General features: G+C 46.9%; 1 protein-coding gene across 1 annotated transcript in view; it reads left to right on the top strand.

Annotated features, from left to right (window-relative positions):
* The first annotated feature begins 109 nt into the window (after positions 1–109).
* tmco6 (transmembrane and coiled-coil domains 6) overlaps positions 110–16211 on the top strand; it is a 29909-nt gene continuing 13807 nt past the window's right edge. Inside the window, exons 1-6 of the mRNA XM_055642803.1 lie at positions 110–230; positions 3439–3551; positions 8097–8206; positions 9716–9899; positions 11113–11217; positions 12151–12236. Of these exons, the coding sequence (XP_055498778.1) occupies positions 149–230; positions 3439–3551; positions 8097–8206; positions 9716–9899; positions 11113–11217; positions 12151–12236 (680 nt within the window). The 5' untranslated portion in view covers positions 110–148. The remainder of the gene's footprint in view (positions 231–3438; positions 3552–8096; positions 8207–9715; positions 9900–11112; positions 11218–12150; positions 12237–16211) is intronic.

The raw sequence follows: 16211 nt of genomic DNA, 5'->3' as shown, positions 1-16211 counted from the left end.
GGGAGCTGAGGTCCTCCTGGCCTGCGGGGGACGCTGCTGTGGCGGCGGCGGCGGCGCCAGGCCAGGACAACGTCATCACCAGGCGCCCAGGGGCGTCACCAGCAACGTCACCAGCGAGCGCCGGGAAGCCGGCGAGAGCGGCGGCGCCATGTTGCGGGCGGGAGGAGCCGTGTCCCGCGGTTGCGGGGCCGTGGAGGCGATTAGAGCCCGGAGGAGGCAGCAGGAATGGGGTGAGCGGCGGGGGTCGCGCCCCGGTGAGCTGGAACTCCCCCAATCTCCCCCCCCCACTCTCATATCCCCATCTCATGTCCCCCCCTCTCCACCATTCCCGCAACCTGCCTGCCTGCCGTATCTCCCCCCTCCCACCCTGTCCCACAGTCGCCCTCCTTCTCCGCTCTCCCCCTCAGCACCCTGTTATGTACATTGACCCATTGTAACACATGGGGCACATTAATTAAAAACCAGATTCACAACATCAAAAGTATGAATAATGATATATGGAGGGGTCCCCGACCTAAAATCACATATCCACGTTTCCCAGAGATGCTGCCTGGCCTGCTGAGTTACTCCAGCACTTATGTGAACCTGCATCTGTCGTTCCTTGTGTCTCGATGTATGGTGGCGCTGCTGGCTCTCCCGGCCAGAGCCTCGGGTACAATCATGCTCTCAGGTGCTGCTTGTGTGTGGAATTTGCCAATTAACCTACAAACCTGTTCAAGAAGGAACTGCAGATGCTGGAAGATCGAAGGTACACAAAAATGCTGGAGAAACTCAGCGGGTGCAGCAGCATCTATGGAGCCAAGGAAATAGGCGACGTTTCGGGCCGAAACCCTTCTTCAGACTCCAAACCTGCACGTCTTCGGAGTGTGGGAGGAACAACCCACGCGGTCACAGGGACAACATGCAAATCCACAGGCTGTGCCTGAGGTCAGGATTGAACCAGAGTCTCTGGCGCTGCGCTACTCTGTGCCGCCCTTGCGAATGTGTTGTCAGTGTCAAATAGTCCACCACAGCGAAGGATCTGGTTGGGCAGTGATGTAGTTAGTTGTTGGGGAACAGTAAACATGATAGGTTCAAGCAAATTCTTCTGATCAAACGCTGGATGTTGGAACAGGTTGGGAACAGGCAAGGAGTCAGGAACCGGCTTCAAGTTTCAGAAAGGATTTGATAAGGCAGAGGTGGGGTTGATGTTTTCAGTTGCGGGGCAGGGAAAAAGAGACAAAGTGGTTTAGAGTTTAGCCTTTACAGATACAGCGCAGATGGAGTTTAATGCTGATAAATGTGAGGTGCTACACCTTGGCAGGACAAATCAAATCAAAATAGGACGTACATGGTAAATGGTAGGGAATTGAAGAATACAGTTGAACAGAGGGATCTGGGTATAACCGTGCATAGTTCCTTGAAGGTGGAATCTCATATAGATAGGGTGGTAAAGAAAGCTTTTGGTATGCTAGCCTTTATAAATCAGAGCATTGAGTATAGAAGCTGGGATGTGATGTTAAAATTGTACAAGGCATTGGTGAGACCAAATCTGGAGTATGGTGTACAATTTTGGTCGCCCAATTATAGGAAGGATGTCAACAAAATAGAGAGAGTACAGAGGAGATTTACTAGAATGTTGCCTGGGTTTCAACAACTAAGTTACAGAGATAGGTTGAATAAGTTAGGTCTTTATTCTCTGGAGTGCAGAAGGTTAAGGGGGGACTTGATAGAGGTCTTTAAAAAAATGAGAGGGATAGACAGAGTTGATGTGGACAAGCTTTTCCCTTTGAGAATAGGGAAGATTCAAACAAGAGGACATGACTTCAGAATTAAGGGACAGAAGTTTAGGGGTAATATGAGGGGGAACTTCTTTACTCAGAGAGTGGTAGCGGTGTGGAATGAGCTTCCAGTGGAAGTGGTGGAGGCAGGTTCATTGGTATCATTTAAAAATAAATTGGATAGGCATATGGATGAGAAGGGAATGGAGGGTTATGGTATGAGTGCAGGCAGGTGGGCTAAGGGGGAAAAAAAATTTGTTCGGCATGGACTTGTAGGGCCGTGATGGCCTGTTTCCGTGCTGTAATTGTTATATGGTTATAGAACCAGGTTATTTGGCCCTCCGTGTCTATGCCAACCAGCGATTCCCGTCCATGAACACTTTCCTACACATGAGAGACAATTTACATAAGCTAATTAAGCTGCAAACCATGTCTTTGGAATATGGTAGTAAAATGGAGCCAGGGACCCGGGTTTGTTCCTGACTACTGGTGCTGTCTGTACGTTCTCCCCGTGACCACGTCACAGGTTTTCTCCAGGTGCTCCGGTATCCTCCCAACACTCCAAAGATGTACAGGTTTGTAGGTTAATTGGCTTCTGTAAATTGTCCCTGGTTTGTAGGATAGTGCAAGTGTACAGGGTGATCGGGCTGGTCACCACGGAATCGGTGGGCCGAAGGGTCTGTTTCCACTCTGTTTCTCTAAAGTCTAAAATGTCTGAAAACTAACATCCAGGAACAGCTTCTTCCCTACAACTATCAGGCTGTTGGACACTACGAACTGCCAGGGTTGCACGAGGGACTTTGGCCATGTTTTTTGCACCGTGTGGGTTTTTTATTTATTAAACTATTTTTGTTCATTATATTATCTATTGAGTATTATGTTTACAAACCTGTTGGGCTGCTGCAAGTAAGAATATCATTGTTCTGTTTTGGTGCATACGATGATAAACCCTTGACTCTCTTGGTTGTGCTTTGTGCTAAGGTGAAATAAATAGTATGGGGACGTTTGCGTGGAGCTTCTACACTGCAGTGTATCTCCAGTAGTGTGTCCGTGCTACTGTCATTTTCAGTTTTGCTGTAATAATTCTTATTTAAGCACAATAATTCTTGGCTTAAATCCACATGGTTCCTGACAACTTTGAATTTTTCTGCAACGTTTTGGGTGACGTTCATAAGTTCTAGGAGAGGAATTAGGCCATTCGACCCATCAAGTCTACTCTGACATTCAATCATGGCTGATCTGTCTTTCCCTCTTAAACCCATTCTCCTGCCTTTGCCCCATAGCTCCTGACACCCGTACTAATCAAGAATCTGTCAATCTCTGCCTTAAAAATATCCATTGAGTTGGCCTCCAGAGCCGTCTGTGGTAATGAATTCCACAGATTTACCACCCTCTGACTAAATAAATTATTTTGCATCTCCTTTCGAAAGGTACTTCCTTTTATGTTGATTCTGTGCCCTCTGGTCCGAGACTCTCCCACTAGTGGAAACATCCTCTCCACATCCACTCTATTCAAGCCTTTCACTTGTAAGTTTCAATCATCCTTCGAAACTTCAGTGAGTACAGGCCCAGTGTCGTCAAACTCTCATCATACGCCAGCACATCTTTCCTCAGGATGTGGAACGTTACTGCAGGACAATATGGTTTCAAAGCGGCTCCATTTTCTTTCTGTTCTCAGCTCTGAGGAAAGCAAGGAGGGAGACGCAACTCGTCAGTAAGAGATTGTTGAGGGAGCTTCAAGATGATGGAGAGGAGATGGAGACAAGAGAGCCCTCGGTGACGCAGGAAGAGGTGAGACCCAGTCAGTCCAGGCACTGCTTTGTTTCGAGATACAGCGTGGAAACAGGACCTTCGGCCCACAGAGTCCGTGCTGACCAGTGATCACCCCATACACTAGCTCTATCCTACACATCAGCGACAATTTACAGTGGCTGATTTACTTTCAAACCGGCACATCTTTGGAAACCGGAGCAGTCGGAGAAAACCCATGGAGTCACAGGGAGAATGTACAAATTCCTTACAGACAACACCCATAATCAGGATCGAACCCGAGTCTCTGGCGGTGTGAGGCAGCAACTTTACCACTGCAACCCACATACATAATGCTAAGGAATGTCATAGCATTTATTTTAATGCATGACAAGCTTACATTTTTGCAGAGCAGAAGGATCTAGGAGTAAAGGTGCACATTTCCCTGAAAGTGGCATTACAGTAGAGAGGGTGGTAAAGAAGGTTTTTGCTGCATTGGCCTTCATCAATCACGGTATAAAGTATGCAAGTTGGGGGATAGACACAGAAAGCCACAACTATCTAGACAACACTTCTTTCAACCCTGCTTCCAGCAAAGACTCTATCCCTTATTCCCAATTCCTCCATCTACGCCGTATCTGCACCCAAGATGAGGTGTTCCATACCAGGACATCTGAGATGTCCTCATTCTTTAGGGAATCGGGGTTCGCCTCTTCCATCGTGGATGAGACCCTCACTCGTGTCTTCTCTGTGCCCCTCAGCTCCGCCATTGCTCCCCCTCCCCCAAACCACGTGGTCATAGAGAGACCGTACAAACTCCCCTCTCCGCACAGACAGCACCTGTACTCAGGATCGGGATCAACTTCATTAACTTTACCACCAATTTCAATCCTGCACTCAAATTCACTTGGACTCCGACACCTCCCTCCCCTTTCTTGATCTCACAGTCTCCATCACAGGAGATAGACAATCGACTGACGTCTATTACAAACCCACTGACTCCCACAACTATCTCAACTACAGTTCTTCCCACCCTGCTTCCTGCAAAGACTCTATCCCCTGCTACTAATTCCTCCATCTACGCCGCATCTGTGGCCAAGATGAGGTGATCCATACCATGACATCCTAGATGTCCTCATTCTTCAGGGAACTGGGGTTCCCCTCTCCCATCATAGATGAGGCCCTCACTTGTGTCTCCTTGGTACCCGGCAGCTCCGCCCTTGCTCCCCCTTCCCCTAGTCACAAGAGAGACAGAGTCCCCTTAGTCCTTACCTTTCGCCCCATCAGCCATCGCATACAACACATAATCCTCCGACATTTCCGCCACCTCCAACGGGACCCCGCGCACATCTCCACCACCATCTCCATTCCCATCTCCACCACCTTCTGCAGAGACTGTTCCCTCCGGAACTCCCTGGTTAACTCCTCCTTTCCCACCTAAGCCACCCCCTCCCCATGTACATTGCCCTGCAACCGCAGGAGGTGCAACACCTGTCTCTGTCCAGGGACCCCAACAGTCCTTTCAGGCGAGGCAGGGGTTCACTTGCACCTTCTCCAACCTCATCTACTGTATCCGTTGTTCAAAGTGTGGACTCGTATAACGGCGAGACCAACCGAGACTTAGATGATTGTTTTGCTGAACACCTTCGCTCAGTCCACCTGAACCTACCTGATCTACCGGTAGCCAAACACTTTAATTCCCCTTCCTATTCTCACACAGACCTTTCTGTCCTAGGCCTCCTCCATTGTCAGTGAGGCCAAACACAAATTGGAGGAACAGCATCTCATATTTCACTTGGGCAGCTTATAACCCTGTGGTATGATGTTGATTTCTCTAACTTCAATTCCCTCACTCTCCATCCCTCCCCCACCCGTCATTACCAGCTTCAAATTCATCTTGAGTCTCATTGTCTGTACTCGTTCTCCCCTAACAAACAGCTAACAATGGCATGTTTCTTTTATCATCGTTACTTTTTTGCACATCTTTCATTCATTTGTTCTTTATCTCTCCACATCATATCCGGTAGGCGGCGCGGCCACATCACCATCTCTCGCTCCCTGCACTGGAGACCCGACCTTTTCTCGTCGGTTTCCATTGTCGTTGAGGCCGCAACGAGGAGCGGCCTCCAACAGGAAGAGACCGGGGACTCGTTTTCCCTTTCCCCTGACTCTCAGTCTGAAGAAGAGTCAACTATTCCTTATCTCCAGAGATGCTGTCTGTCCCACTAAGTTACTCCAACTTTTTGTGTCTATCTTCGTTTTAATCAAGCATCTGCAGTTCCTTCCGACTAGAAGTTTGGAGGTCATGTTACAGTTGTACAAGTCATTTGGCGTAATGTGTTTGGTTTCTGTCACCCTGGTATAGGAAGGATGTTGCGAAGCTGGAAAAATGCAGAGAAGATTTACAAGGATGTTTCCAGGACTCGAGGGCCTGAGCTACGGGGAGAGGTTGGGCAGGCTATATGGAGCACATGAGGCTGAGGAGTGTTTTTTCAGAGGTGTATAAAATCATGAGGGGAATAGGGTGAATGTAGTCTTTTACCCAGAGTGGGCAAATTAACGAACCAGAGAACATGGGTTTAAGGTGAGAGGGGATAGTCTTAATCACAATCTGAAGGGACAACTTTTTCAAACAGGGTGGTGAGGGTATGGATTAGAGGAGGTAGTTGTCGCAGGTACTACAGTGGCTTGCAAAAATATTCATACCCCTTGAACTTTTCCATATTTTGTCACGTTACAACCACAAACGTAAATGTATTTTATTGGGATTTTATGTGATGGACCAACACAAAGTGGTGCATAATTGTGAAGTGGAAGGAAAATGATACATGGTTTTCAAATTTTTTTACAAATAAAAAACTGAAAAGTGTGGCGTGCAAAAGTATTCAGCCCCCCTGAGTCAATACTTTGTAGAACCACCTTTCGCTGCAATTACAGCTGCAAGTCTTTTGGGGTATGTCTCTACCAGCTTTGCACATCTAGAGACTGAAATCTTTGCCCATTCTTCTTTGCAAAATAGCTCAAGCTCAGTCAGATTGGATGGAGAGTGTCTGTGAACAGCAATTTTCAAGTCTTGCCAGAGATTCTCAATTGGATTTAGGTCTGGACTTTGACTGGGCCATTCTAACACATGAATATGCTTTGATCTAAACCATTCCATTGTAGCTCTGGCTGTATGTTTAGGGTCGTTGTCCTGCTGGAAGGTGAACCTCCGCCGCACCAGTCTCAAGTCTTTTGCAGACTCTAGCAGGTTTTCTTCCAAGATTGTCCTGTATTTGGCTCCATCCATCTTCCCATCAACTCTGACCAGCTTCCCTCTCCCTGCTGAAGAAAAGCATCCCCACAGCATGATGCTGCCACCACCATGTTTCACAGTGGGGATGGTGTGTTCAGGGTGATGTGCAGTGTTAGTTTTCCGCCACACATAGCGTTTTGCATTTAGGCCAAAAACTTCAATTTTGGTCTCATCTGACCAGAGCACCTTCCTCCACATGTTTGCTGTGTCCCCCACATGGCTTGTGGCAAACTGCAAACGGGACTTCTTATGGCTTTTTTTCACCAATGGCTTTCTTCTTGCCACTCTTCCATAAAGGCCCGATTTGTGGCATGCACGACTAATAGTTGTCCTGTGGACAGATTCTCCCACCTGAGCTGTGGATCTCTGCAGCTCCTCCAGAGTTACCATGGGCCTCTTGGCTGCTTCTCTGATCAATGCTCTCCTTGCCCGGCCTGTCAGTTTAGGTGGACGGCCATGTCTTGGTAGGTTTGCAGTTGTGCCATACTCTTTCCATTTTCGGATGATGGATTGAACAGTGCTCCGTGAGATGTTCAAAGCTTGGGATATATTTTTATAACCTAACCCTGCTTTAAACTTCTCCACAACTTTATCCCTGACCTGTCTGGTGTGTTCCTTGAGCTTCATGATGCTGTTTGTTCACTAATGTTCTCTAATAAACCTCTGAGGCCTTCAAGGAACACCTGTATTTATACTGAGATTAGATTACACACAAGTGGACTCTATTTACTAATTAGGTGACTTCTGAAGGCAATTGGTTGCACTGGATTTTATTTAGGGGTATCAGAGTAAAGGGGGCTGAATACTTTTGCACGCCACACTTTTCAGTTTTTTATTTGTAAAAAAATTTGAAAACCATGTATCATTTTCCTTCCACTTCACAATTATGCGCCACTTTGTGTTGGTCTATCACATAAAATCCCAATAAAATACATTTACGTTTGTGGTTGTAACGTGACAAAATGTGGAAAAGTTCAAGGGGTATGAATACTTTTGCAAGCCACTGTATAACAGCATTTAGGACAGGTTCATGGATAGGAAAGGTTTAGAGAGATATCTGACAAACGCAGGCAGGTGAGTAGTGTAGATGTGTCCGTGCTGTATGACTCTTTGTGTCGTTTTATTCACATGTACTTATCATTTGTACATTACTATGACGGTTTGCATGGGGGTAGTTTAGGAAAGGGGTCACATGTGTTGGAGGAATGTGGTCCTTGTGAGTAAGTATTTGTAAGTTGCAAGTGACTTGACTTGACAATTAAAGTTTAAAGAAATGCCTTCTGTCCCTGAAGGTGTCGCAACTATACCAGAGGATTCAGCATGGATCAGAAGATCGGCTTGCTGCCTTACAATCCCTGTGCCAATTACTGCACCTGGCAGAGGCACAGAAGATGTTTGTCAGGTACCAAGGAGAGAGGTTTCATATTATTATTGTTTTAGGTGCATCCATGCACTCGGCCCATCCTATGAATATAATAATATAATATAATATAACAATTACAGCACGGAAACAGGCCATCTCGACCCTTCTAGTCCGTGCCGAACACGTATTCTCCCCTAGTCCCATACACCTGCGCTCAAACCATAACCTTCCATTCCCTTCCCGTCCATATAACTATCCAATTTATTTTTAAATTATAAAAACGAACCTGCCTCCACCACCTTCACTGGAAGCTCATTCCACACAGCCACCACTCTCTGAGTAAAGAAGTTCCCCCTCATGTTACCCCTAAACTTCAGTCCCTTAATTCTCAAGTCATGTCCCCTTGTTTGAATCTTCCCTACCCTCAGTGGGAAAAGCTTTTCCACGTCAACTCTGTCTATCCCTCTCATCATTTTAAAAACCTCTATCAAGTCCCCCCTTAACCTTCTGCGCTTTAAAGAATAAAGCCCTAACTTGTTCAAACTTTCTCTGTAACTTAGTTGCTGAATCAAATGCCTTCTGAGATCTTTGTATTCTAATTCTGTCCTTGAGCACATCATTAATTTTACTATCGATCAGAACCCACCCCTCGCCTGTATCCACCTATCACTGCCCCCACTGCTATTCCAGCTTTCTTCCTCCCACCACTTACAATCAACCTGGAGAAGGGTCTTGACCCGCAACGTCATCTAACCATGTTCACCATAGATGCTACCTGACCCGCTGAGTTACTGCAGCATTTTTTGCCCAATTTTAATTACTTTAATTTATCCTACTTTAGCCTACTTTAGAGATACAGTGCGGAAACAGGCCCTTTGGCCCATCGAGTCCGCGCCGACCAACGATCACCCCGTCCACTCGCACTATCCCACACATCGGGGACAATTTACAATTTTACCAAAGCCAATTAATCTACAAACCTGTGTGTCTTTGGAACATGGGCCCCCCCCCCCCCCATGTTCCAAAGACACACAGGTTTGTAGATTAATTGGCTTTGGTAAAATTGTAAATTGTTCCCGGGGGGGAAACTGGAGCACTCTGAGGAAACTGAGCACCCACACGGTCACAGGGAGAACATACAAACTCTGTACCGACAGCACACATAGTCAGGATCGAACCTCGGTCTCTGGCGCTGTGAGGCAGCAACTCTACCATTGCTCCACTGTGTCGACTCCTGAACCTTCATCATTAGAGTAGTCAAGGCTTCATGCCTTAAGTAGTCAAGGCTTGAGCTTCATAAAACATTTCTGCTTCTCTCACCTTTCCTTTAACCAAACTTCTGGTCTCTGGTCTTAAAATGTGGCCTGGTGTCAGAAGCAAGCAGGTAATCAAGAGAAGGCTTGATAGAATTGTATAGAATTATGAGTCTTAGATAGGATAGACGGGCAGAACCGTTTTTCCCCCAGGGTTTAAATGTCGAAGAGCAGGGAACCGAGTACCACCAGGTTCTGCGAGTGTAATCTGAGTGTTTTTCTCCTCCCGGTGTAGGTTGGAGAACAGTATCCATGTCCTTATTGGACTCTTCACCAGCAACCTCGCGTCGGTTCAACTCAAAGCCGCACAATGTTTGCTCCGGCTCTCCCATGCCGACGATCCCAACGTCTCGCTGGTGTGTTTGCCGGCAACACCGTATCTGCTGACGTACCTCTCCGGACAGAGTGCTAAGTTCACAGTAAGTGCCTGACAGTTCACCCCGCCACAAGAATTTTATTTCAGTTTACTATTGTCAGGTGTGCCGAGGAAAAGCTTTTTGTTGCGTGCTACCTAATGAGTGGAAAGTCTATGCGTGATTACAATCGAGCCGTGTACAGATACAGGATAAAGGGAATAAAGCTTAACGCAAGATAAAGTCCAGTAAAGTCTGATTAAGGATAGCGTGAGGGTCTCCAATAAGGCAGATGGGAGGTCCACTACTGGGACAGTCTCCGCATTGTGAGGGTTTACTAGATTTTGTGGCAGTAGAAGAGCTCACATTGCACAAGTTTACACTGCAAGAGTATTTAGAGTACAAGACTGCAAGGATTGTAGGGAAGAGTTCCACAGAATGCTGGTTACCATGTTCTTAGCTTCAACTTGTGTATAGGTTTATTATTGTCAAATGTACTGAGGTATGGTGAAAAGCTTTGTTTTGCATGCTATCCAAACAGATCAGATAACACTATACACAAATACTCAGTCGTCAAACTCAAGTACAATAGGTAGAGCAAAGGGGAAGATACAGAGTGCAGAATATAGTTCCCGGCATTGTAGCGCATCAGTTCCAGAGACAAAGTCCAATGTCCGCAATGGGGTAGAGGTGATTGGACGGTACCCTAGCTTATGGAAGGACCGTTCAGCAGCCCGATAACAGAGGGGAAGAAGCTGTTCCTGATTCTGGTGGTGCGCTTTTCAAGCTTCTGTAATGTCTGCCAGACTTGAGCGGATAAAAAAGAAGGTATGACCGGGGTGGGACAGGGACAAGTCTTTGATTATGCTGGAGGAGAAGAAAGAATGAACGGGGCACTGCTGGGAACAGGGTGCAATCCTGAATTTCTAAACTACAACATTGCAGGTGCTGGACTTTAAGCTGGGTAGGAAGGAAATGCAGCTGCTGGTTTATACCAAAGATAGACACAAAATGCTAGAGTAACTCTGGGTCAGGCAGGCAGCCGACCTGAAATGTCACCTATCCATGTTCTCCAGAGATGCTGCCTGACCCGCTGAGTTACTCCAGCACTTCGTATCTATCTTCTGACGTTTTTGGTTCTTGTCTGAGGCAGTGTGGTGTAGATGGAGTCATTGTTGGGGAGACTGGGCTTTGTGATAGACTGGGCTACATCTATGAAGTGTACTGCTGCTGGAAGGCTCTAATGTTAATTTCTTAACGTTTTTGGAAACGCTTTCAGGAGCAGTGTCTATATATCCTCGGCAATCTGGCAGCGGAGAATAAGGCTGTTCGGAATCAGCTGCTGCTGCAAGGTGTGGTCCAAGCACTGGCCGGCTGCCTGCAGGTGAGAGATGTTCCCTTAACGTTTGCTATTCAGGGTTGTTACTGTTTAGTTTAGTACTTAGAGATACAGTGTGGAAACTGGCCCTTCGGCCCATCGAATCCGCGCCAACCAGCGATCACCCTTACACTAGCATTATCCTACACACTGGCGATAATTTACAGAAGCCAATTAACATACAGACCCACACGTCTTCATAATGTTAGAGGAAAAAGGGGCACCCGGAGGAAACCCACGCGATTACAGCGAGAATGTGCAGACAGCACTTGAGGTCAGGATCGAACCTGGGTCTCGGGCGCTGTAAAGCAGCAAATCAACCACCACGCCACTGTGCCAACACAGAGAGATAGTTTAGAGATGCAGCATGGAATCAGGCCCTTCAGCCCACTGAGTCCACACCGACCATCGATCACCCGTTCACACTAGTCCTATGTTATCCCACTTTCTCATCCACTCCCTGCACACCAGGGTGTAATTTGCAGAAGCGAATTAACCTACAAACCTTTGGGACGTGGGAGGAAATTGGAGTACCTGGAGGAAACCCATGCGGTCACAGGGAGAACGTGCAAAGTCCTCGCTCACTCGCTCTCTTACCCACAGCACCCAAGGTCAGGATTGAGCGCGGACTCTGGCGCCATGCGGCAACGGCTCTACCAGCTGTGCACTATTTGCTTGGTAGCTTTACTGGGGTGCGCGAGCAGACCGGATCGTGTATCTGTGGTAGAGAAACAAGGAACTGCAGTTGCAGGTTTACGAAAAACACAAAGCACTGGAGTAGCTCAGCGGGTCTGGCAGCATCTCTGGAGAACAAAGATAGATGGTGTTTGGTCCCGACCCGAAATGTGACTTTCGGTGTTCTCCAGAGATGCTGCCTGTCCCGCTGAGTTACTCCAGCACCATGTGCCTGTGTCTGAGGTTTTTTTTGGTCTCTTTCAGTCACCTCATGGAGCTGTGGTGGAGGCGGCTGCTTATTCACTTTCACAATTGCTGCAGGCCAAGGAAGCGAGAGAGAAGATTGTGCCGTAAGTTCTCCTCTTAGAGTCATAGATGGTCCAGCATGGAAATAGGCCCTTTGATCCAAATTGCCCACAGTGACCACACTAGTCACACCTGTCTATGTTTGGCCTTTATCCCTCTAAGCCTGCCCTATCCATGTACACTTCCTAATGTTTCTTAAACGTTGTGATGGTACTTGCCTCAATTACCTCCTGTGGTTGCTCGTTCCAACATCCATCACCCTCTGTGTGAAAAAGTTACCTCTCAGTTTCCTATTAAATCTTTCCCCGCCTCACCTTAAACATATGACCTCTGGTTCTTGATTCCCCTACCCTAGGCAAGACGATGTATCTACCTGATCTATTCCTCTCATGATTTTGTACACCTCTGTAAAATCACCCCTTATCCTCTTGTGCTCCAAGGAATAAAGTTCTAGCCTGCTCAACTTCCCTAAAGCTCAGGCCCTTGTGTCCCAGCAACATCCTCGTAAATATTCTCTGCGCTCTTTCCAGCTTGACAACTTTCCTATAACATGGTGGCCAAATCGAAACAGAATACTCAAAATGCGGCCTCACCAATGTCTTATACAACTGCAACATGACCTCCCAACTTCTGCACTCAAGGCTGTGACTGATGAAGGCCAATGTGCCAAAAGCCTTTTTTTTGACCACTCGATCTTTCCTCCACCCTGTATCTGCCCAATTGCTTTTTGAAATGTTGTGATAGTGCCTGCCTTAACAAACCTCCTCAGGCAGCTTGTTCCACCCCACACCCACCACCCTCTGTGTGAAAGAAAAAGTTGCCACTCGGGTTCCGATTAAACCTTCCACCCCCTCCTCCCACCCCATACCTTGAACCTGTGTCGTCTGGTTCTTGAAGTCTTGAATCTTGGAGTCATACAGCATGGAAACAGCCCTTGGGCCCAACTCATTCATGCCAATCAAGATTCCCCATCCATGGTAGTCCAATCTGCCAGGATTTGGCCCATATCCCTTCCTACATGTTCATTTTTAAGAAAATACATTTTGTGACATCAAATATCTCTCTCCCATTAAACCCTCTGCTTGCTGTTTTTTCCTCTTTTCCTTTACACTCATGGTGTTTACTGGAAGATTTACCCAGAGCAAGGGAATCAAGAACCAGAGGACGCAGGTTTAAGGTGAGAGAGAGAAGATTTAATAGGAACCTGAGGGGCAACTTTTGCCACGTGGTGGTGGTTAATGGATCGAGCTGCCAGAGGAGGAAGTTGAAGATGTCTACATCTCTTTTAGATGCTTTTAGAGTACCTGCTTCAAAGTAAACTTGACAATAAAGTTTACTTTGAAGCAGGTACTCTAAAAGCATCTAAAAGAGATGTAGACAGGTAACTGGATAGGAAAGGTTTAGAGAGAGATGGGTCAAACTCGGGCAGGTGGGACTATCGTAGATGGGACATCTTGGTCGGCATTGGTATATTAAGCCATGCAGTATGGCTCTTTGATTCTAATATAAAATATGAATTTAAAGTATTGCTGAGTAGTAATGCAGTAGTAATGCCTTTCAATAGTCTGGAAAATCTGTCAGTCCATCGGTCAAAGGGGTGGGATTATTGTGATAATTTGAAGCATCTTGCCTCCTCATTCTGTAGAATGTCTGAAGAAGGGTCCCGACCCAAAACAACACCTATGCATTCAGGTTGAAGTACATTATTGTCCAGTGTACTGAGGTACATTAAAAAGCTATTATTTTTCGCCTAAAATCTGCCTGAATCACTGAGTTCCTCCAGTACTTTGTCTTTTTGCTCACGATTGCAGCCAGTGCAAATTCCTTGTGTCTCCCAAACTGAAGAAAGGTCCTTTTATCTGAAGCATCATCTGTCCATTCCCTCCACAGATGCTGCCTGACCTGTTGAGTTCCTCCAGCACTTTGTGTTTTGCAAGATTTCTGCATCTGTAGTTCCTTGTTCGATATAAACCAACCTCTCTTCCATTGATTCCATCTACACTTCACGCTGCCCCAGCAAGGCCACCAGCATAATCAAGGACCAGTCTCACCCCGGTTACTCCCTCTTCTCCCCTCTCCCATCAGGCAAGTGGTACAGAAATGTGAAAACACACACCTTCAGATTCAGGAATAGTTTCTTCTCAACTGAACCATCCTACCAACAGCTAGATGGCAGTCCTGAGCTACTCTCTACCTCATTGGAGACCCTCGGACTGTCTTTGATTGGACTTTACTGAAATTTATCTTGCACTAAACGTTATTCCCTTTATCCTGTATCTGTGAATAGCTCCATTGTAATAGAAACATAGAAAATAAGTGCAGGAGTAGGCCATTCGGCCCTTCGAGCCTGCACCGCCATTCAATATGATCATGGCTGATCATCCAACTCAGCATCCTGTACCTGCCTTCTCTCCATACCCCCTGATCCCTTTAGCCACAAGGGCCACATCTAACTCCCTCTTAAATATAGCCAATGAACTGGCCTCGACTACATTCTGTGGCAAAGAATTCCAGAGATTCACCACTCTCTGTGTAAAAAATGTTTTTCTCATCTCAGTCCTAAAAGATTTCCCCTTTATCCTTAAACTGCGACCCCATCATGGATTGTCTTCCCGGTGACAGGGTAGCAAACAACACAAGCTTTTCACTGTACCTCAGTACAGGTGGCAATAAACTAAACTAAGCTGAGGACAGACTCACCTGTGCCCAGTGCATGTGGATGAGGTGCAGTACTTCACACGACAATAATAATAAACCTAAACGTCTCTGGAATGTCCTCCAACTGTGAATTACTGTGCGCTGCCACCAGGGGGTGATGGCGCTCCGTCTAAGTGAGTTACTAGCAAGCCCTGGAATAATCAATCATTGCTGGACAGGGAGAAGGCTTTGCACTTCTGCCAAAGACTAGGATGTTTTCTTCACGACTAGATTCGTCCACTGTAAGATCAAAATACTGCAGATACTGGCAGTTAAACATATGTTCTGGAAATATCTGACACCCTTTTGTCTCCGTTTCATCTGTGGCCTTTGTGCACCCATCCGCCAACCAACCCATGTACACTTTAAGGATGCAGCGCAGGAACAGGCCCTTCGGCCCACCGACTCCGCGCCGGCCAGCAATCACCCCGTACACTAGCACTATCCTGCACATTAGGGACAATTTAATCATTTTTAATCTACATTGAATCAATCTACCTGCACGTCTTTGTAGTGTGGGAGGAAACCGAGGCACCCGGAGAAGACCCACGCGGTCACAGGGAAAGCGTACAAACTCCGTACAGACAGCACCCGCGGTCAGGATCGAACCCGGGTCTCTGGTGCTGTGGGCAACTTTACTGCTGTGCTGTTCGTGTTGTGCAGTGTGCAAGAATCTGATTGTTGTTAGGAAGAAACTGTTCTTGAACTCAGAGATTTAGGTTCTCAGGCTCCTGTAACATCTCTCCGATGGCAGGAGTGAAATGAGAGCGTTGCTTAAGTGATATGGGTCTTTTAGGCCGTTCAGCTCATCGAGCCTACTCCGCCATTCGATCTGTAGATCGCTTCGATGGTGGGGAGGACGGATAGTGGAGAGAAGAGAGTAATGAGAGTGATCCCAGCATTGAGAGAACTTGGTGAGGTTCCCCATGGAGTGGAGAAGGCCAGGAGCCGGTTTGATCGGCGTTGATCACCACTGAGGGGTGAAATAAGCAAAGCGAATCTCCCCCGTGTTTGCAACCAAAGTAAATTGGTAGACTCTCATAGTTGAGGTTAGTGTTGTGCATCGTTCAAGAGCTGTTCCTGACCCTGTGGAAGACTGCAAGGACAAACCATGGCAAGATCACCCCTCGGTATCCTGCGCACCCAGGAATAAAGTCTTAGCCGGCCCAACCACTCCCTACAGCTCAGGCCCATGAGTCCTGGCAACAACCTCGTAAATTGCAAAACGTGGTGAACACTGTCCGGATCATCACGGGAACTGACCTCCCCTCCATCAAAGGGATCTACAGGACTTGCTGCCTCAAAAAGGCAGCCAGCATCAT

Source organism: Leucoraja erinacea, chromosome 11, assembly GCF_028641065.1.
Source record: "Leucoraja erinacea ecotype New England chromosome 11, Leri_hhj_1, whole genome shotgun sequence".
NCBI classification, from domain to species: Eukaryota; Metazoa; Chordata; class Chondrichthyes; order Rajiformes; family Rajidae; genus Leucoraja; species Leucoraja erinaceus.
The sequence above is the reverse complement of the archived record's forward strand: the minus strand, read 5'-3'. Positions and strand labels throughout refer to the sequence as shown.